Raw genomic sequence first — 23,691 nt, forward strand, 5'->3', positions numbered from 1 at the left:
TTATATTTCCACTTTTCATCTTTAAAATGGTATTATAATATATATCTCATGAGGTTATTATAAAAAATAAATATAATAATGTACAAGAAAACCCTTAGTTCAATCTGGCCAATAGTAGTTGCTCAATACATACTTGTGAAAAATAAGTCCATGAATACACAAGGGATATTTAGAGGGTTCTAGAGGGTACAGAGTAGTAAAATTAACTAAATATTTCCTAAGTGTGTCACTCTTTTTAGGATGTGAACATGCTCACCACTGTGAGAACACTTTCAAGAACCACAGGCATTGACAGAGATCCAGGGAGGTGCTACCTTTGGTTCTTCTCGCTCTACAGCTGCTTTGCATTTTTCTATACCATAGTTTCTCAAAAAATCTCTGAGATCGCTAAACAGTGTTCTAATTCCATATCCCATGTAAGTTAAAACCACAGCATAAAGAAGTACTTCTTCAAAGGATTCAACTGTTGGCTTATAGAAATTGGAATTTCCATTTTGCTGGAAAGACAAAAGAAAATTGAAGGTTAGAACTCCCCCATTACAATAAACTCTGATCCTTCAAAGTTTGGACTTTCAACCTTTTACATTTCAAGAACACATTTAATTTAAGATTGTAAAAGCTGCTTGGAGAAAAGTAGATACTGATCATTGAAGAGGCTAATCAGAAAAGTCCATTTTATTTTACAAGTCCTAATGAAATAATTGATTCAGGCAAAAATTATCAACAGATTCCAAATCCATTAAGTGAAAAAGTTAATAAGGAGTAGGGCTTTTGCAAGATGCCAAACTGTGACTCTGTAGGTTACTCCCCCAATCACAAACCTGGGGTTACAACCTTAACCAGGTGGTTATATTACATTACAGGTGTTAGAAAAGCTCACCATTCTGTGCCCTTAACATGATGTGATATTCGATACACTGATGAAATATTTCACTTGAATTTAAGCAAACTCTAGTACCTAAATTCTATTTCACAAGAAATACCAGGTAAATTAATTCATGAGGAAACAATCAGATAATTCACAATGTGCAACTTTCTACGTCACAACTAGCCTGGTTCTTAAATGCAAAATATAAACAAACGGGATTACGTCAAAATAAAACAGTTTTGCATAGCAAAAGAAATGATCAACAAAATGAAAAGGGAATGAGAGGAAACACAATGAGAGGAAACATGTGCAAACACATATCTGATAAAGGGTTAATAGCCAAAAGATATAAAAAACTCATACAACACAAAAAGGCCAAATAACCCAATTAAAAATAGGCAAAGGACCTGAACAGACATTTTCCCAAAGAAGACAGGTGGCTAACAGGTACACAAAAAGCGCTCAATATCACTAATTATCAGGGAATGCCAATCAAAGTCACAAAGAGATATTACCTGACACCTACTAGCTTGGCTGTTATCAAAAAGGAAGAAGGTAAGAAGCATTGATTAGGCTGTGGAGAAAAGGGAACCCTTGTGCACTATTGGTGAGAATGTAACTTGTTAAAATCATTATGGAAAAAAGTATGGAAATTCCTCAAAAAATTAAAGGCCTACCAAATGATGGAGCAATCTCCTTCTGGGTATATATGCATAGGAAATAAAATCAGTATCATGAAGAAATAACTGCACTCGCATGTTCATTACAGCATTATTCACAACAGCCAAGATAACAGAAACGACCCAAGTGTCCATCGATGGATGAATGGATAAAGAAAATGTGGTCTGTGTATACATACACACACATAGTTATTAGAATATTATTCAGCTTCCCACACACAAAAGAAATTTCTGTCATTTGTGACAACATGCGTGAACTCAGTGTATATTATGCTAAGTGAAATAAGTCAGAAAGAATAACACTGCATGATTTTACTTATAGGTGGGATCTAAAAAAGCTTAACTCATAGAAACAGAGAGTAAAAGTGGGGGTTGCCAGGGGCAGGGGTAGGGCGGGTGGGGAAAGTGGGCAGATGTTGTTCAAAGGGTACAAGCCTTCAGTTTGAGATGAAGAAGCTCTAGGGATCTGGCGTACAACATGGTGACAATACTTAGTAATACTGTATAGTACACTTGAAATTTGTTGAGACAGTAGATCTAAAATGTTCTCATTACCCCCCTCCCATACACACACAGGTAACTAAGTGAAGTGATAAATGTGTCAATTAGCTTAACAGTGGTAATAATCTCATAACGTACACATATATCAAATCACGTCATACAATTCAAATACATACAGTTTTTATATATTAATTATAACTCAATCAAGCTGGAAAAAAGAAAAAAGGGTGGGGAGGGGACTTAAGAGACAACAAAGTTACTGTGAGTTCTTTCATTAGTTTTTTTGGTTTTTGTAAAAAACCTGGTAAAAAATACATATTTTGAATAACTGGAAATCCAAATGTGGACTGAAAAAATATATTATTAAGGAATTGTTCATTTTGTTAGGAGTGATAATAGCATTATACTTACATGGGAGAATGTTTTAATCTTTGTAGATGCATGCTGAAGTATTAAGAGAAGTAAAGATGCAATTTTCTTTCAAATGATTCATCAAAAATTATACATATACAAAAAAGCAATTTTGTGAAAATGTTAATAACTGTTGAATCCAGATGGGAGTTATATGGGTTATTCTCATATATTTTTTGCTTTTCGGCATATTTAAAATTTTTCATAATATAAAGTTAAAGAAAATATTTCTCTTTTTTTCTAGGTGCCAACATTCCAGTGGAAAGTAGACTTTTAATATCAAACCATTCTTATTCCTGTTTAATTGGTTTACACATAGTAGCGCAATTTTTGCTCAGTGCATTAGTGAATAAATTATTCCCAAAGCTCCTAATTAAGTTTTTATCTTTAATAAATATTTACACATCCATTCATTTTTTTTATTCAACAAATATAATGCAGTCATCAGATTCCCAGTTTCCCAATAAGATGATCCTTAAGTGTTTTGACCACTTGGAATGTATAACTTTTAGTGATTTAGGGGAAATTGTCAAATGTCTACTCATACTTACTTTATTAATTTAGCTTACACATGAATTTTTAGAATGATGCATTATATAAAATGATGCCAATTAGAAATACTGCTTTTCCCGCTCTCATACTGTAAGCGCCATTTGATTCCACCAACAGTTTTCTAGACTGTATTGCTTTCATTCCTCCACACTGTTTGAGATGCAGTATTTTTGGAACCTCTTTGTGACTTAGTCACTGGAAGTTCTATCACAAGCCACAAAATATGTGGTAATCAAAAAAAAATCTATCTGGTAGATGAATATTTTTAATCTACATGTTTTTAAAACAATTTCAAAAACTCATTTTATAATGACATTTTACACTTGAATTGTTAAGTTAAACCTCACAAAATATTATCAAATCTTATTAAAATTCCTTGACTCCTTATTTATCCATTATACCAGGTTACTCTCTAGACAAGCCACACTAACATTAACGGATGTTGCTTTTGTCTAATGTGTCTTCCCCAAATGCTACCTGGTGGTTTAGAATGATGAAAATGAGAAAGCATTGCTTAATGTGAAGTCTTGAAGGGAAGGTGAAGGAAAGGTTATAACAAATGCTGTGTATTTGGGAATATAGGCCACTTACTGGATGTCTTCCATGAACTGGCAACGTGTTAGTTTCCAGTATGAACAAGACAGACCCCGTCCCTGCTTCTGACTTCTTGACCTCCCTCCAGGTCCTCACACCAGTCCTGTAGGTCTGATGGATGGCGATCTTTGTATTCTAGTGCCAAGCTTTGGCTCCCTTTCTTGGTTCTGTTCTGTGCATGACCTTTGGACCACAGCTGTCTCCAGCATTCTTGGTTACCTCCTGACCCAGTTAAAATCCACCTCCTGGTTCTTTCCACATCTGTGCAAGGGGCTTCCTTACTTCCTATATGTGTCCAGACTCTAACAAAAAGGACTGAGATCCTCATGAAAAAGATGTGATAAAATGTTGTAACTGGTTAGGTGTGAGGTCAAGGAAGAGGATATAGAAGTATTTTTGAAGAGCATCATTGTAGTGTTGGTCAGAAGAAAGAGGGACTTAGAAGGAGGACTGCTTACAAGGGGGAAGATGAGAATGCATGAGACCTGCTGAGTTGGAGTCGTGATTGCTCACATAAGTGGATACGTTTGCTGGGCAGTTACAGATGCAGGAAGTAAGAGAGGCCTCACTGAAATACAAGATCTGGGCCTCAATGACTCTGAGGCCCAGTGTGCACCACAGTTGAAGGTGAATGTGATAAAGCACAAAATAAAAAGAGCAGGAAGCTTCAGGACTCCCCCCTTGTAAGGGAGCCATAGACAAAGGGTGAGTGAAGGCTGCCCAGGGTGGGTGACTTCAGAACCCTGACTTAGCCCCTCACCCAAATTAACCCCTTTGGCTGACATAGAGGATGGCGAAGTCCCATTGGCACACGTGGAAGAGAAACTTGCAGGACATTCAAGGCCATCCTAGGAGGCTCAGCGGGTTCTCCTTTTTCCCTTCTCTGGCCCTATATCTACTTCAGAGCTCCATATGTGGCCAAATCAAGCAGGGCATCTCCCCTGAAATCTATGGGAACTTTCTGCTTGCATTGGCTCTGAGGCAAACCTGTGCTGTATGTAACAGACTGTCTACAGATGCAAATCAGACCCTCACTTGGGTGCATAAGCTGGGCCTGTGTAACTATTTCTTTTTCTTTTGTTGCCCCATGACTTGTTCTGGAAGATAGTTATATCACATAGGAGAATTTTCCAACAATGTCCATTAACCCAAATCAATATCTACTTTACTCACTCTTCTATAACTATATTATTTTAAATTTAATGTGATGTAATTTTATTTGGCAGAGAGAAAATGAGATGCCTTCATGGAGATCAAAGCTATTTGGAAATCACAGGTCTTTCTTAACTGAGGAAAAGTGACTCATTTACCATATGTCTTTATTTAAAACTGATGTCAGTCACACCTCTTGAGAAGAATTTCTCAATCTGGAGTTGGATAGTTCTTTTAAACTATGAGATTTAGTCCTATCAAAGTCAGTGAAGCCTAAATCTTCTTGATAAGTTTGCTGGCCGAGGCCAACACAGCACGGTGATCTCTAACACTCTTCCTTTCTTTGTTCTGTCTACCAGTAATTCATTTTTCCTTCCATGTTCTATTTTTAATTTCAGAGTCTTGAAAATGAATCGATCCTGAGCCCCATTCATTCCCAGGGTGCCTGGTCATCTGGGACACTGTGACACCCCAGGGATGTGTTTACTTCCTGCATTCATGACACATCTAGACATACACAGGGTGTTGGGATGTGCTGGGAGGACCATTACTCTTCCATTCAAATTAGCCAGTCTTTTACTGGCTGCCTATTTTTACTGCCCTAGGTTAACGTTAGAGGGGACATGAAATCAATTAATATGGTTTCTTTCTCCCAGAGCTGATAGTGTAACGGTGTATGTGGTGGGAGGAAGGGAGCAGTGTAAATGACCATAACACAGAGCAAAAATAGACGTCCCAAAAGTAACACAAATGGAGGGACCATATCCCATTGGGTGATCAGGATTGGCTTCCTGAAGGAGGTGGCATTTGATCCCAGTCTTGGTGGCGGTAGAGGGTGAGGGTGGAGAGGGCTTAGGCAATGGGGAGACTGCCTGGGTTCAAATCCTGGCACTTTCACTTGCTGACTCTATGACCTTATAAAAGTCACTTAATTTCTCTTGCCCTCAAATGCTGCAAGTGTAAAATGGAGCAAATAAGGTTCTTTTGAAAATGAAATGAAATAATATATGCAAAGTACCTCCCCCAGAATAAATACTCATTAAATGTTCTGATTTTCATGAAATCTTCTGAGATGATAGATGAAACTCTTAGAATAGATGCTGCCACTTTTAGAGAAAGGGAAAGAAGAGAAAGAATATGTCTAGAGCCTTGGCCAATACTTACACATCTGGAGAAGCAGGAGAATGAGGACCCACTGGGAGACAGAGTGAGAGGGGAGGAAGAGGTGAGTAAAAGGCATGGACGGGGGGCTGAGACGATGAGATTGAGAAAGCCCATCGTGTATGAGGACTCTCATGAGAAAACACCAAGTGATGTTATCAGCTCTTTTTCCCAGTGGGTTTATCAGACAGCAGGGATTTAAGAAGAAAGGGAGTGTGGAGACAATGGAACAGGGAGTTGTGACTACTCATTAAACAAGTGAGTTGATGAAAGTGAGGTAGAGAGAAGGTGGGGGATTTAGATACTTATAGTGGGGGACGCATGTTTGGAAACAAAGGAACACTGAGCATATTTAGGAACTGAAGAAAGTATTCAATAGATTAGGGTAATGGGATAAAGGTCAGAGGTGACGTAATTCCTGGAACAAGGGCCCTGAGGGAAGTGGGATGAATAGCCCATGTGATTATTCTCACCATCATGCCACAGATGGCCTCAGTAGCATTTCCCCGCCCAGAACTTGAAAAGCTTGTGCTGAAGACCACTGTTCTGTTCTAGTTCATCGGGGCAGGATAAAAAGGGATGAGCAAATCTGCAAACAAGTTCATTCTGCAGATTAATCACCCATTCACCAGCCAATTCTTGTTTTCAGACTGAGGTCACCTGTGTGACATGGCACATCCGCCTATGCTGTTGGGTTGATCTATGGAAAGAAAAGCTAAGGTGAGAATGTAGAGGCTTTCAGGCTTTTGTCACTACAAGAGTAGGATGTTTGGGAATAAGGCAGCCCCTGTGATAATGAAGTGCTGAAGGTTGAAACCTAGAGCACTGGAGGTAAGGAGAGGGCCACCTTCCTTTCTGAAGTGGAATGAATACAGAATGTTCCACATTTTGAGAGTCGGGAAGATACTACTCTAAGGTCTCCTGGGAAGAACACAAACTTCCAAGGATACTGGCATTCTGCAAATGAGTATCTACACTGAAGTTGTTAGATTTTTAACAGGGAAATGGAACCACCATGAGTAATACAGAATATGAGACCTTTCTAGAGATTATGTTGTACAAACATAACTGGCACAAATGATAAAAATATAACCATTTAAAATATCAGAGCATTGTCTTAAGGGCACACAGCACATGAAGAAACATTTATTGAAGAAAATCTGTTAAGTATTGAAAACAACTTGCAGCCCCTGTGGATCTGGAGCCATGACTCTCCCTCCCCCACCTCCACTCACTCAGCATGGCAGAAGTTCCACTCTGTCCAGGTATGGTCACAAAGATGGGGCTCAACTCCCCCAGCTCCATTCCAGGACTATGCTGTTTCCTTGAGAGGAGTAAGCCATAACCTCCATGCAAGCATGACTGAAAGACTGGGGGCTCACTCCCTTTACTCAACACCCACTTTTAGGGCAGAGGCGCTACTCCAGGCATGGCATGCTGAGAATACTGGGGCTTCAGTTGCCCTTGCCCCAGCTCACCAGTAGGGTGGAGATTCCATGCTGGAATAGGAAGGCCGGGAAGGCCAAAGGGTACTTCCCTACCCAGAGCTGGTATGTCCCCCTAGAGAAGCAGGACGCTGACCTTCCCCCAGCTCTGAAGCAGAACATGAGAATTTCAAAAGTAAGTTCCCTGCCTGCTAGCTGGATTAGACTAAAGACCAAAGTGGAAAATGGCTCTTGATCCCTTTGGACTTATAGGTGTACAACAGGAGAGTTTCACAAGTGAGGCAGTCTTCTACTAAACTATTCCTTTACCTCATTAGATGCCAATTCATATATTATTCAGTTCTTTTATCTAGAGATTAAACTGTTCAATGTTGGGTGAATGGTTTTGTAACATCTTTCAACCATTAAAACTATATGTGAAACCCCACAAGAGAAACCAAAAGGTCAAAAATCATTGAATGGTATATATGTCAGAGTTGTGTCTTTCATTATATGCAAATTTTGCCTCAAAAGAAGAAAAAAAAAACAGAACTATGGGCAAATATTGAAGCCTGGTTAATGACATTCATGTGGAAAAGTTTGAGGGTGAAGTGTATTACTTTTTCCTCTTTCTTCAAAGTGTACTAAACATATGGCTTGATGGCTGGCTAGAGGAAGGAACAGACAGACATGTGATGAAATAAACATAGAGAAATGTTAATTGTAGAATCTAGGTGGTAGGAATATAAGTAATCACTGAAGAACTCTTAATTTTTCTGTAAGTTGGCAAATAGTCACAATAAAATGTTTGAAGAAAAGGCATTTTTTCTAGTGATAAAAATACAGACCCTAGGCCATCTGTACTACTAACTAGAAGTTTAATCTCAGGCAAACTGACTTAACCTTTGTATGAACAGTTGTCTCATAAAAAAATGAGGACAGGAACAGTATCAAACACATGCATTCGTAAGGATCACGTAAGTTTGTATTTATAAAAGTTTTAGCATAGAGTATGATACAAAAGTTTATTAAACAAAATTTAAAAATTAATCTCATATTCAGGGTCATGGGTGGGAAAGCAGATTATAATGAATTTTATTGGACACTCAACCCTGAGAATGCAGAATTTTATTATGACTAGATGACAGGTTTACATAGCCCGGGGTATTAGTCATTTATTTCCCCTCTAATCCAGGCACACTTCATCTCTTGCTAAGAGACAGTAGAACCATTGGGATAAATCAATAATATTTAATTCAAATTTTCATTTTCTTCCAAAAGTTCCACTTGCTTAAAGCATGTTCCTTGACTATAGGCTTGGCATATACAAAATATCTGGATATCGATATAAAACCATGTAGCTACCTGGTCACACAAAATAGTCTAGTGATTTAGTGATTTTTAAAAAGAAGGCAGTGAGTAGTGGTCATGTTCTCCAACAAAGGATAGGAAACCTTCAATTACTAATTAATTAAATTACTAATTAATTAATATATCAATTCGTCAGATGTTAGAAGTCTACAAGAAGCCCATGTATCATATGAGCACAGCCTTTTCAGTCTTTTAAAGAACCAGGCCTGCGGACAGCAAATGGCAATTTAAACAACAAACAAAACAAGCTGAAATCAGAGTTCTTACAAACAACAGATTAGTAAGAACAGATGGACTTTATTCATTCTACAACTACTACTGAGCAGCTATGTGCAGACTCTGGTCTAGGCTCTGGGGATTCAGTGGTCAGTAAGATAGAAACCTCTGCTCACAATCTAGAGCCAAAGGCAGACAACAGATGGAAATAAGTTAATGTATGCACGTGTGTGTGCACATGTGTATGTGCGTGTGTGTGTGTAAATAGTATTAAATACTAAAGGAAACAAGCAGGAAAGAGAGCTGGAAGCAAGGAGGTTTGCAATTTTCATTGGATTGTGAGTTTAATCTCACAAAGAAGGTAGCATCTGAGAAAGGACTTGAAAGGAGGGAGGCACAGGCACTGGGAAGTCTGGGAATTGCAAACGTGAAACAAGTGCAGCGTCCCCAGGTGGGAGGATGCAGGGTTGAGGGCGCTAGTGTGGCTGGAATACAGGGAGCACCGGGAAAGAGCAGGAGGTGAGTCAGAGGACCAAGCCACAGGGCCTTGAGGCCATTGAAAGGATTTGAGGTTTTATTCTGACTGAAATGGAAGCCATGGGAAAGATTCGGGCAGAAGAGTGAGATCTCGATGTCATTTCAGCAGGGTTACACAGGCTGCTGTGTTGAGAGAGTCTTGCTGGTGGTAGCGGAGGGGCGGGCGGAGGTGGAGGTGGAGGTGGGGTATGGCCAGATTAACATGTTCATGGATTCTTTAATCATAGTCCCACTGAGAGGTGGGATGATTCCATCCCCCAGAGGTGGTTGGCTTGTTTGGAGCTGCTTCAACCTATAGAGCAGGGTGGACGTGAAGCTGACCTCTGAGGCTAAGTTATAAAGGGCCTGGAGACCTCCACTTTATTTACTAGAAAACCCTCGAGGAGCCCTCCCTGCTGAAGAGGCCACGCGGGGCACACAGTCCACAGTCCGGGCTTGTCCTGTTTCTCACCCATCCCAGCCTGGGTGCCAGACATAAGGGTGAGGAAGCCATCTTGCAGGCAAATCCTCCTGGTTCAGCCATTCAAAGCCAAGACAACTGAGACCCCAGATATCATGGAACAGGGAAGAGCTGTCCCACTGTCCCACTGTTTGTTCTGAATTCCTGCACAGCAGAACCCATGAGCATAACAAAGTGGTAGTTGTTTAATGCCGCTCTGAGCTGGGATGGGTTGTTATGCAGCAATGAGTAACTGGGGCACCAGGAGGAGGAGTGAGGCTCCCGTAACAATCAAGGTGAGAGGTAGTGGTGGCTGAGACCAGAGTTGCTGCTGTGGGGAAGGTGAGGAATGGTCAGATTTGGGAGGTGCCTAAAGGTAGGATCATGGATTGGTGACTCACTGAATGTAGAATGAAAGAGAGACATCATGAGCCATGCCCAGGTTTTTGGTGTGAGCCCCTGGAAGCATAGCATTGTTATTTATTGAGATGGGAAAAACTATAAGGGAAGCAGGTTTGGGACAGAGGGAGGGGGTATCTGGAGGTCCAGTGTTCAACTGCTGATGCCTTTTGATCATCCAAGTGGAAAGATCAAGTAGGCAGTTAGAAATGACATATGTATATATATACATGTGTATATTATATATATAACATATAGTGATGAGTGAGACAAGGTCAGATCATCATGAGAGATATACAGTTAGAAAAGAGAAAGGGTACAAGGACTGACAATAGGTCACTCCATTGTTAAAGGTCAAGGAGATGAGGAAAACCAGGAATAGAAACTGCAGAGGAACGGCTAGTGATATAGCAGGGTCATAACCTGGAAGCCAAGAGAAGGTGCTTTAAGGAGGAGGAGTGATGACTTGTGTCAAGTGCTACTGACAGGCCAAGAGAAATGAGGACTGAGGTGGGCTTTAAGACCGTCACTTACTGAGTGCCTATTATATGCCAGGCGTTGTCCTGAACACTCATCTATAATAGCAGTAGAGGAGGAAGAGAGAGTTGCAGGCTAACTTTAATTGATAATAGCTGCCATTTATTGGGTATCTACTCTACATGTGATAGCTATTGGGAGCCTTACATATGCAATCTCATTTAATCTTCACCTTGCCTTGTGAGGTATATGGATCAGAGATATGAAGCTACCTTCCTGATGCAGCACAGCTAGTAAAGGGCAAAGCTAAAACTCAAACCCAGTTCTAGCCAATGTCAAAACTTGTGGTCTTTTGGCTATCATTTTCCCTTAAGCAGTTCTTTGGGAAATCCTGAGGGGTTCTGGGGTGTGAAAAGCCATCCCGAAAGAAATATTTTTCTATGGAGTTCAAGTTTAACTAAAGGTTTTAAGGGAGGATATAAAAGTAGCTTTATAGTAAAAGAAACATGAATGTATTATAAACTGGAATACAGAATTCTAATACAAATCTTTAAATAAATGAGTAACACATGTGGGCTTATTGTCTGAGTCACTTTGGCTAATGTGTGGGTTTCTCTCCTTGGTACATCAGCTTATGAATTTATCTTCTCTGGAAACGGTGATTTGCTGGTTTTTCTAACTGGGTTGTGAGAGCTGAGATTTTTAACCTGGGGAGCCCAGAAAGTCTGGAAAGACATGGACCCTCTACATGGAAAATTTTGTAACACAGACAGACTCATTTTTCTATGGCAGCGCCTATCAGCTTCTCAAAGGACCTTTGACTTCCAAAAGCTAAGCTTCACATGGCAGAGGAAGAACAGCCAGGGATGGCTTGGAGGTAACAGGGCAATCATGACTTGCATGTGGCCATCCTCCCGGGCAACTTTTGAAGGCCCAGTTGTACCACATCTGGAGAACAATAATGGTGACCAAGCTACACAAATCCATCGTCTAACAAAAGGTTTGTGTGTCACTTCCTATGAGGTTAAACGAATGAAGTTTGAGCAGTAAAACAGTGCAGTTCTTTGACAATTTTGCACCTAATATTTGAAATCAGGGCTAGTCAGGGAAACCTAGTACAAGTGGTCGGTCATAACTGTTCCTTAAACTTGCACACTCCAGGATCATGTATTCATACAACCGTTCAGGGAAATGAAGATGTAAGACATATCTATTGCTTTTAAAAAATATAAAGTCTGAATTAAGAAGGTCCAAATTCCCTGAATCATTCTTTCTAAATGTGTATAAGAAAATAGAACCTTACTTATCATCTCTTGTTTTTCTCACCCTGTTTGCCTGTAGTTCAGAGATGACAGATTTCTGGCTGGAAGCAATGTCTCCTTGAAATCTACACAATTGGAATTTTGAAAGATTAGATGTAAACACCTAAAAATCCCATCCCATCTAGATTTTCAGCTTCTTGTGAAAATTAAAAGATCTGTCAACACGGAGCCTGAGTTCCCTCAGGTGACAATGAGCTTTGTTCAGGTAAACCCATTCTTACCACTTCCTGCTGTCCACACCTGGCCCTGCCAGCCTTCTAAGGCATTTGTAATCTCAGCCTCTGCTGCAATCAAATGATCTTCAATGTGGCAAAACTCTTGAATGGGACAGATGAAGGAGACTGTGGAGAACAATTCTGAATACTTCCTGGAGCTATGCTCATAGTGTTTGTTTGGTTGTTTTCTTCCCCAAATGTTTAATCTAAAGTGTGAATTAGCAAGCCAATGACTGTTTCTAATATGGTGGCAACCATGTCTTCTCACACAAATTTACAAGTTGGTAAATTTTAGAATTCCAGGAAAACTACATTAGTTCAGGCCAAATGAGACAGAGGTGAAAAATTTTAGTAAAATATTCAATTAAGTCTATTTCAAAATAAATTTAGTGGATTCCTTGAGAATAATTAAGTCAATGTCAATCTACCTCTAATAGTGTTTCTGAAGAGAAACAAAGAGCTAAAATTAATTTAAAATTGATATTTACAAATTTACAAGCAGCTAAAATTAATTTCTAATAAGTGATATACTTAAACACAAGTATTCATTTAATGTACAAATTATCTGAAAACACACACAGCTTCTTTGCTATTTCTCCATGGATAACATAAGTTGCCATCCTCCTCAGACTGCATAATCACACAGACTTGACAGCACTCAAATGATCGAACTTTTGCAGTGCTGATACTTGAGTTCATTGTATTTGACTAGACCAGACACTCATCTTAAGCAAACAGGCTTTATGCAAAACACAAAATAGAACAGAAGCATAAAGTACAGGGAAAGGCATCTTCGGAAAACAAACTGTCTCCTCAAAACGTAAACCTCAGCACTGAAAATGGTTATAAGGAGTTTGCAAACTGATTTTCTAGACATTTTTAATGAAATAGAATAGCTATGTGTTCGCTTACTTATTGCTGCTTAACAGACCACCACCATATTTAGAGGAATAATTTGCTTAAGAATCTGTAATGTGGGCGGGGCTCAGTGGGGAAGTCTCAGTTAGAGCAAACAGAGCTCCAGGCTGAAGGACCCATTTCTTAGACAGCTGACTCGCACAGCACACAAGCTGGCGCTGCATCTCAGCTAGGAGCACAGCAAGGACACTTTGTTTCTCTACTTGGGCTTCTCCTGGGCACCTTGGGCTTCCTTCAAACCTGGTGGCTGGGTTCCAAGAGTGAGTGCTCTAAGAGGACTAGGTTTAAACTGCAAGGTTTTAGGTCAAGATCTAGTTTGTTTAAGGTCCCCAAAGCAAAATGAACTAAAACCAGTGACTAAGGACCATGATAGTAAAGACAACTACATCCACATCACAGGAGAGAAAACGGGCCTCTGTCTGTCTGACTAAACTAAAAACAGCAGGGTTTCATCTTTCCAGAAAATATTTTCTAAGCCATAATTGAGGCTCTCAGTGGAGGCCAGTTTCAACTCAGGAATACCTAAATATATCTGAGCCAACAGGCTCTGGATGTCCTTCCAGAAGGAACTGTCAGAAAAGGCAGCAGTTGCCCTGATACTTCCTGCTGATCCTTGGGAAGCTTCAGTGTCCAAAGTTCCTTACAATCTTGTGGGAGCACTTAGTAATGAGCCTTTAGTATCCTGGCTTTTGTCCTTACTTAGGAGTGGCTGCAACCATCTAGCTAAGTGTCTGACTCAGACACTGGAAGGTGGTGGCAAAACGAAGATAAAGGAGAGAGGAGAATGGCTTTGAGAACATCACTACCCAAATGAGAGCCCTCAAGGTCAGAGGAGCTCCAGAGGAGGAGTCGGCCAGTGGCCAGTGTTACGGGCATTTCAAGGGCAAAGGGTGTCTGCAGTGGCAGTGGTCTGATTCAAAGCAGTGATAGAGAGGTGGTGGGTATTAGCATGGTTGTCCTCATGTGAATGATGAGAGTTCAGGACTTTTTCTTCACAGGATACTCTGACTTCCCCTGGTTCTCTGGGCATGGATGAGTGATGGAGCATGGCATGGGTCCCCTGCCCAGCTTCTCAGTTCCACCAGTGAAGCTACCTGTGTGGCTGTGCCGATCTGCTCTTGGAGCAGGCGAGCTGACCCCAGCTGCGTGGAGCCCAGGGCCTGGGCATCATGTGGGAAGTGGAGACTGCCTGTTTACCAGTGGCCAGCAGACCAGCTGCCTCTTTGAACGAGCTGGAAACATTTCTCGGGTTCCTCCTCCTCCTCAGAATGTTCCCATCAAACATTCTGTCCCAGCAGGAGCCAAATTTTTTTTTACAGTATCAAGAGGGGAAACAACTCAAAGACAGGTTCCTGTGTGCAGCCTGTAACAGTAAGCCACCCTTTCTGGAGTGTCTTAGAAAAGAATGCTTGTGATGTCAAGTTTCAAAGAAAGACTGTGGCCCTAAATCAAGCTGGAAGCTATAACAATGCCCCACTTAACACCAAAAAGAAGTCTCTTTTCAAACAGAGAGGCATTCCTCTTGTCCCAGGGGAGATGCCATCCACTCCCCATCCCCCAGGATCTCAGCTGTGTTTACTTTCACTTTCTCTTTCTCTTATGAAGCAGGATGAATTCAGTCTGGTGTGATTTCTTGATGGACCAAAGTTTAGCTGAAGGGTTTTAGCCTTCACAACCATGCTCCCCAAAACACTTGAGAGAAAATAGAAGTCTAGCCAGGATGTGTGCAGCTGAGTGTTTAAGGCTCTCGAGTCTCTGTGTGTCCTTTCTCTCTGAGAGAAGACATTCCCTCTTTAAGCCACGCCCAAACTTTCTGGTAGCCAAGAGTTTGAAATTAGCTTAAGTGGTGAATCAAAACACAAAAAACACTTCCCCAAATGGCTTTTCAGTTAGGAGAGCTTCAAACAGCTTTGCTAAGTAAGACTGAAAAGTTCAGGTCATTGAGAGCAAGGGGGGCCGGGCTCTTACCTGGGCTTCTCTCTCTGTCCTGTTCCCTGTGCTGTTTTCACTGTGATGCCATCACTCTGACTGTGAAGAGTCCCACTGCAAACAGCACCACCTCCAGGATCAGCCATTTGTGTGAAATGATGGATCTGGTAGGTTTTCCTCCAGAGGCTCTTGATAAGCTCTAGTATTTTTTTTTAACATTTTTTTATTGATTTATAATCATTTAACAATGTTGTGTCAAATTTCATTGTAGAGCACAATTTTTCAGTTATACATGAACATATATATAATTCATTGTCACAAATTTTCCTCTGTGAGCTACCATAAGATCTTGTATGTATTTCCCTGTGCTATACAGTATAATCTTGTTCATCAATTCTACATTTTGAAATCCCAGTCTATCCCTTCCCACCCCCCACCCCCTTGGCAACCACAAGTTTGTATTCTATGTCTATGAGTCTATTTCTGTTTTGTATTTATGTTTCTTTTTTTTTTTAGATTCCATATATGAGTGATCTCATATGGTATTTTTCTTTCTCATTCTGGCTTATTTCACTTAGAATGACATTCTCCAGGAACATCCATGTTGCTGCAAGTGGCATTATGTTGTTGGTTTTTATAGCTGAATACTATTCCGTTGTATAAACATACAACTTCTTCTTTATCCAGTCATCTGTCGATGGACATTTAGGCTGTCTCCATGTCTTGGCTATTGTAAATAGTGTTGCTATGAACATTGGGGTGTAGGTGTCTTTTTGAAGTAGGGTTCCTTCTGGATATATGCCCAGGAGTGGGAATCCTGGGTCATAAGTTAAGTCTATTCCTAGTCTTTTGAGGAATCTCCACACTGTTTTCCATAGTGGCTTCACCAAACTGCATTCCCACCAGCAGTGTAGGAGGGTTCCCTTTTCTCCACAGCCTCTCTAGCATTTGTCATTTGTGGACATTTGAATGATGGTCATTCTGACTGGTGTGAGATGAGACCTCATTGTAGTTTTGATTTGCATTTCTCTGATAATTAGTGATACTGAACATTTTTCTATGTGCCTATTGATCATTTGTATGTCTTCCTTGGAGAATTGTTTGTTTAGGTCTTCTGCCCATTTTTGGACTGGGTTGTTTGTTTTTTTCTTATTAAGTCGCATGAGCTGCTTATATATTCTGGAAATCAAGCCTCTGTCGGTTTCATTTGCAAAGATTTTCTCCCATTCCGTAGGTTGTCTTTTTGTTTTACTTATGATTTCCTTTGCAGTGTAGAAGCTTCTAAGTTTCGTTAGGTCCCATTTGTCTGTTCTTGATTTTATTTCTTTTGCTTGGGTAGACTGTTCTAGGAGAACATTTCTGAGATAACGTTTTGCCTATATTTTCTTCTAGGAGGTTTATTGTATCTTGTCTTATGTTTAAGTCTTTGATCCATTTTGAGTTTATTTTTGTATATGGTGTAAGGGAGTGTTCTAGCTTCATTGCTTTACATGCTGCTGTCCAGTTTTCCCAACACCATTTGCTGAAGAGACTGTATTTATTCCATTGTATATTCTTGCCTCCTTTGTCGAAGATGAGTTGACCAAAAGTTTGTGGGTCCATTTCTGGGCTCTCTATTCTGTTCCATGGGTCTATATGTCTGTTTTGGTACCAATACCATGCTGTCTTGATGACTGTAGCTCTATAGTATTGTCTGAAGTCTGGGAGAGTTATTCCTCCAGCCTCTTTCTTTCTCTTCAGTAATGCTTTGGCAATTCTAGGTCTTTTGTTGTTCCATATAAATTTTATTATGATTTGTTCTATTTCTGTGAACTATGTCCTGGGTAATTTGATAGGAATTGCATTAAATGTGTAGATTGCCTTGGGCAGTGTGACTATTTTAACAATATTGATTCTTCCAATCCAAGAGCATGGGATATCTTTCCATTTTTAAAAATCTTCTTTAATTTCCTTCATCAATGGTTTATAGTTTTCTGTGTATAATTTTTTGCCTCCTTGGTTAGATTTATTTCTAAGTATTTTATTCCTTTGGGTGGTATTTTAAAGGGGATTGTTTCTTTACTTTCTTTTTCTGCTGATTCATTGTTAGTGCAAAGAAATGCAACTGATTTTATGAACATTAATCATGTAATGTGCTAACTTGCTGAATTCTTGATTAGTTCTATTAGTTTTTGTGTGGAACTTTAAAGGTTTCTATATATAGTAACATGTCGTCGGCATATAGTGACACTTTTACCTCTTCTTTTCCTATTTGGATCCCTTTTATTTCTCTCTCTTGCCTGATTGCTGTGGCTAGGACTTCCAATACTATGTTGAATAGGAGTGGTGATAGTGGGCATCCTTGTCTTGTCCCAGAGTTTAGTGGGAAGCTTTTGAGTTTTTCACCGTTGAGTACTATGTTGGCTGTAGGTGATAAGGTCTAGTTTTGAATTTGGTGAGGGGATGAGAAAAAGCATGTCTGTTGAGTTCTTGGAAGAATCCTACCAATCAGGCTTTTCCGGAAGGGGAGCAACAGCCTATCTTTTGGGCTAATCTTCGAGACTAAAAACTAACAGGTACCTTTACAGTCCTCAACTCAGAATGTGGCCTGCATGGCAACAAAACTGCTCCTGGAACTACAAAGGAGGTGCCCATGCTGGGTCCCTGAATTGACTGAGGCAACCAGGAGGCTGCAAACCCCAGAAGCAAATTGCAAGTAGGCCTGTGGGGAGATGGAAAATCTTTTAAACACACACACACACACACACACACACATCTCTGCATGCTCAGGTGGAGTCTTCTCCATACAGTCAGTGCAGAATTTACTTCCATCCCTCCCGCACCTCCCTCCTGCATCTAATTACATCTTTGATGGTAAACTAAGATCAAAGTCAACATTTCTCTTTAGAGTAAAATAACATTCAGAAGTGGTTGCCAGGGACGATAGGGAGGAGAGAATGGGAAGTTACTGTTTAATGGGTGCAGAGTTTCAGTTGGAGAAGATGGACAAATTTTGGGTGATGGATAGTGGTGAGTATGACAATGTGAATGTACTTCATGCCACTGAACTAACTGTATGCTTCAAAATGGTTAAAGTGGTAAATTTTATATAATGTATATTTTACCATAATATGAAAATGACCCCCCCAAAATTCAGGGCCCACCTGATGTTAAAACCAGTGACATATATGAGAGGAACTAACTCCTGAAGAATTACAGGACAGAAGGCTGGGAGACAGGACATCAGGTTTCTCATTATGGCTGCATTACCTTTAACACGTGACCTTGGGAAAGCTATTTTCTCCCTTTTTGCCTCGGTTCCTCCAGCTATAAAATAAGATAATTTTTTTTTCTGGGCTCATGATGGATGGGGTAGCAGATAGTGGCTCGAGTTTGTTATGGACACAGGTGTTGTGAGGCACATGGTGACTCCAGCAGCCTAGCTCTAGGAACCTTTGGTTTACTCATTATCTCTGACTATCTCCATGAATCCATCCCCAGAGGTCTGTTTTCCCCTCTCACCATCTAAAGGCCTGTGATGACACGGTTTGTTGGGCAGTGTCAATCATTTATAGCCTGTCGAGTCCTCCCATGACCACTCTCCTGGTTCTCCTGAATTGAGGCTCCTTGAATATCAGGCACCTAGAAAAGAAACCCATTTAGTGGGTCAATGACACAAACAAACAAACAAGCACAACAAAAAGACAGAAGTAGCCCTTGTTGTCAGAGTCTCATTTTCAGTGCTCGGCTCCCTTGGGCAAGCTTTGTTTCCCCTCCTGGAATATGTAGCTATTGGAGGAGAAGGTCATAAGGCTTCTCCCAGCCAGGATGTGCCTGTGACAGTGTCCACTTTTCCCATCCCCCAGAGACCTGAGGGAATAAAATATGGTCTTGGGGCAAATGAGGGGATTAAAATCAAGTGCATCCTCCATTTTGTGTCTCAAGATCAGAATTTTTCTTGCATTTATCTCCACCTTTGTCATCAGAGCAGAAGGAGCGTTTCACTAGTCTCTTCTGTGGCTGCTACTCTGGGATCTGGCTTATTTCTTTCTAGACTCACAGAAAAGAGAGAAGAAAACAGGAGAGGGGGTGCTGATATCTGTTGGCTTGACTGTTTCAGCTGAGAAAGACAAGTTGAAGGCATGGTGTTATTTTGACTGAGCTCTGTCACCCCACAGAAGGTTATGTTTTGAATCAGGATTTTGAGATAAAACTTCTGAATATTAGATGCTTCCATCTCTTCTTTTCTTCTCTTTTTCTTTGAATTTGTCTTTGAAATTGTCTTTTGAATTTCCTCTTTTTTCTTTCCTCCTACCCTTCTTCCTCCTCTTTTACTTCTCATCTTCTTTTATTTTTCCTTTTCTTTTTTAACAAGGGGACAAAAACCCCATATAAAGGAAACATGTGAAAACAGCTAAAATCTGCTTCTTTTATTTTCTTCCTAATCTGAGTTGCCAAGTGTAGATCATCATACACTGACCTTCAGGGAGTATCCACTACATGTTCTCACTTCTGAAACTGTTCTCCTTGCCATATTGGAAGATGTGAATTTCCCTGTGCCCAAAATCATCCTAACACACCACACACTTGACATCAGGTACTGTGGGTATGGACAAACAGTGATGGCTATGGTTTCATGTCATGTCCAGTCAAAATAAGTGTCGAGGTCTGCCTGAGTGGGAGCTTTGAGTGTAAAGATATTGATTGCTATTGGTTTCAGTGTTCGTATGCCACCCCCCCAACACACACAAATTCACATGTTGAAATCCTAACTCTCAAATATGATGGTTTAGGTGGTGAGGCTGTTGGGAGATGATTAGGTCAGGAGGGTAGATCCCTGATGATAGAATTATTGCCCTTAGTCCTTCAGCCAGGTGAGGTTACATTCAAAAGGGGTCTATCTCTTAGCAATCCTACACCAGATACCAAATCTTCTGATGCCTTGGTCTTGGACTTCTCAGCTCCCTGAACTGTGAGAAATAAACTTCTGTTGTTTATGAGCTACCCAGTTTATGAGCTACCCAGTTTACCCTGAATAGGCTAGTACATTGATCAACACTAAAACACAGACTAACTATTGAATATGATTCCCTGTCTCTAAATAACTAAATGTATTTCAGATCAACCAGCAAACTCAATAAATGGCTGAATAACTGCTATATATTAAGGTATTTGCTAAGCTTTCCTTTACACAATAATGAACAAGACATAAGTAGTTTCCACCCTCACAGAACTAACAGTTAGTAGCGCCTGCATATCTTCTACTCAAGAGGTCTCCTTATTGAAGATTAAAAAAAAAAAAACCCGGCCATTTGTGTATTGAAAGCAAAGATCTAATTAAATAATGATGACCTTGTGGTATTTCCTGAAGGGGTTTTTTATCCCCAGATGCCAGCATCTACGGGTAGGCAAGAAACGGGTGTTCAGAAGCTTGGTAACGTGTTACTTTTAACCAAGATCAAATTAAGTTTAGTTTTTACACCTCTGGATTTTGTGCGCTATTGTGATTAGGAAAGTCCAGAATAATCAAATTTATCACCACTTACCTTTGCGCTGACACAGATCATACCTATCATACTGAACGTGGTCAGTGCCTCATTTGTAGCCTTTGGCTTCCCTGGGGTCCCCGACAGACAGTCCCCTCACTTCCCAGCTCCCTCCTACATCTCACTGTGCTTGTGCAGGTTCTCTGACCAGGAGGTGTGCTCTGCCTGTGCAGTGAGGCCAGACGTGCTGGGGACGCATATCCCTGGGAGCAGTCCTCAAACACTGGGGGACAGCAGATGGTCTAGAAATACCCCATATCTTTCCTTCTCTATGGGACAATTCTGAGGTGCATTCAGTTTCTCTAGAGTCCCCAGTGGGATCACGTCCCCTAAGCAGTAACCTGTAACCAAAGGGAAGTTCATGTGCCAGAAGCATCACAAGGCCAAACAATTGAAACATCACTGTTTGGAGCAGAGAAAGATTTACTACAGGGCCCAGCAAGGAGGATGGGGTGGTTCATGCCCAAGGAAACCCCGAACTACTCCAAGGGTTTCAACAAAGCATATTTAAAGGCCAGGTAAGAGAGGGGTTGCAGGTATGTGATCAGCTCATGCACAATTCTCTGGTTAATGCTGAGGTAATAGAGTGGTCAACACTATCAACCCCTAGGTGCCAGAAGGTCTGGGAGCCAGGTGCTCTCAATCATCAAGTAGTTAATTTCTTCCCTTTGGTGGTGGCTTTTTTTAGCATCTGAAAAACTCAGGAAATTTACATGAGATACTATTACCTGGGTACTTCAGAGAGGAGCTACAGCAGAGGACATGGGGTAGAGGTCTGACCCTGGAAGGCCCCGCAGGATCCTGCTCAGTTACAACCCTCATGTGAAAACACTTATTGTTAGCTTTCCTCCCTTCCTTGTACTTATCCACTCTTCTTGAAAACCCCTCCAAAACACACTGCCTGCACCCAAATCCTTGTCTCAGAGTCTATTTTGGGAAAACATACACAGAGACAAACAAGCCCCAAGCAGTCCATCAGATCTGTTAGTCAGAAATCTAATTGGGTCTTTTGAATGATTAATATATTGCTCTGAAGATAAAGAGAGACAGCATGTGAAAAAACATAGTATGTTCATTGAATAAAACCACAATAAATTTGGGAGAGAGACAAGAAAGCTCTTGTGTCCCCACAGGAAAGGCTTGTGGGATGTATGCACTCTAGTTAGGGGAGGAAAGTGATGGATTTTGAGTTATAATATCATAAGAACACTAAACATTTGAATGAGAAACAGGCTCCACAAATTCTTTTAGAATGTGTTTTATCTGCAGAAAAAGTAAAACTAACTTGTCCTTTCTTTCAAGCTTTGATGGAAAGAAACCCTTCTGTTTTGAGCTGGCAAGGGAATGGAAATTATATGCTCAGTATCTTTATTAGTTTTCTGTTGCTGCTGTAACAAATTCTCATAAACTCGGTTGAAACACATATTCTTCACCATAGAGCTCTGTCTCACTGGGCTAAAATAAAGAAGTCAGCAGGATTGTATTCCTTTCTGGAGGCTCTAGGGGAGAATCTATTTCCTTGGCATTTACAGCTTCTAGAAGCCACTGTCGACTGAAATAAAAATCACACAATATTAGAATTGTGGGTTAAGTTTTATTTGGGGCAAAATGCAGGCTACAGCCCAGGAGACAGCATCCCAGAAAACTCTGAGAAACTGTTCCAAAGAGCCAGGGGGAAACTCAGTATTATATATGGTTTCAGTGAAGGGGAGACATGCAGTCAAGCACACATTTAGGCAGAGGCTGCTGCTGGTCATGAGAAGCAGATGTCACCGTTAATGGTGTTAGTGCTTTTCTAGATAGGAGGAGATGCAAGAATTGGGCCCATAAAATCTTTTCCTGAAAATGTCTAGCTACCTGAAGGTCTGTTCAGCCAGTTTTCTGAGGGCACAGAGTGCCTCACTCCTGACCTCCATCCTGAACTCTGTTCAGGGTGTGTTGGAGGTTAGTGGCTGCAATGGCTCATAATTTAATCCAAGCAGAGTTAGATGGCAAATGCCAACATGATCCAATCTTTGTAGAGGCAGATGCCAAGTGCCAGTTTCTAGTTAGCACCACCCACATTCCTTGACTTATGGCCCCTTTCCTCCATCTCCAAAGCCAGCTACGTCACATCTCTCCAACCTTTCTTCAGTGGTACATCTCTGACGACAGCGGGGAAGGTCCTCTGCTTTCAAGAAAACATATGATTAGATTGTGATGATCTGGATCGTTCAAGATAACCTCAGAATAAACTCAATCACATTTACAAAGTCCCTTTTTCCCTGGACAAGAACAGAGTCACAAGTTTAGGGATTAGGGTATGGACAACTTCAGGTGGGCCATTAGTCTGCCTCCCACAGTACCTATTAGTATTAGCTTAAAATGTATAAAAATCACAGAGGATTTCTTCATTTTCTTGCTTTTATTTTATAAGGAATATAGTAAATGTGTATTTTTAATGCTTTCATAGATTCATCCGCAAGTGACCATCCCAAACATTTTTAAAGCAGTTTTTCTTATCACAGTCTAATATTCATAGATAAAAGAGAACTAAGTGTACACTTCAGTGTATTTTCCAATAGCGAACTTGCCTGAGAACCAGCCCTATAGAACTTGTCTAGCATCCAGAGCCTGTCTCATGGCTGCCCCACTCATTGTTCTCTTCCCCCATCCATAACCCGTGTCCTCATTACTATCACCATAGATTAGTTCTGCCTCCTATTCTGATGTTAATAGAATTACACAGAATATATCCTTTTGAGTCTAGCTTCTTTTATTGAATTCTTGTGTTGAGAGTTTTCCATGTAGTAATGTATAATAGTCAAGTTTATTCTCACTGGTATATAGTATTCCATTTTATGAACATAACGTAATTTTTAAATCTATTCTATTGTGGACAATTGGGATGTTTCTGGTTTTTAACTATTAAAGTTATTGCTACTGTGAATTTTCTGGTATAACTTTTGGTAACAGATATATACACTGATGTTGGGTATGAACCTAGAAGTGGGTTCACTG

At 40.5% G+C, this 23,691-nt stretch overlaps 1 protein-coding gene across 1 annotated transcript in view; it reads right to left on the bottom strand.

The window, feature by feature from the left end:
• The window catches only part of LOC102527056 (serine palmitoyltransferase 3), a 107,627-nt gene extending 92,315 nt beyond the window's left edge, over positions 1 to 15,312 (bottom strand). The window contains 3 exon segments of the mRNA XM_015240833.2: positions 315 to 497; positions 12,109 to 12,169; positions 15,206 to 15,312. Coding sequence (XP_015096319.1) covers positions 315 to 497; positions 12,109 to 12,169; positions 15,206 to 15,312 — 351 coding nt within the window.
• Between the last annotated feature and the right edge of the window lie 8,379 nt (positions 15,313 to 23,691).

The sequence above is a fragment of the Vicugna pacos genome, chromosome 19 (assembly GCF_048564905.1).
Source record: "Vicugna pacos chromosome 19, VicPac4, whole genome shotgun sequence".
NCBI lineage: Eukaryota > Metazoa > Chordata > Mammalia > Artiodactyla > Camelidae > Vicugna > Vicugna pacos.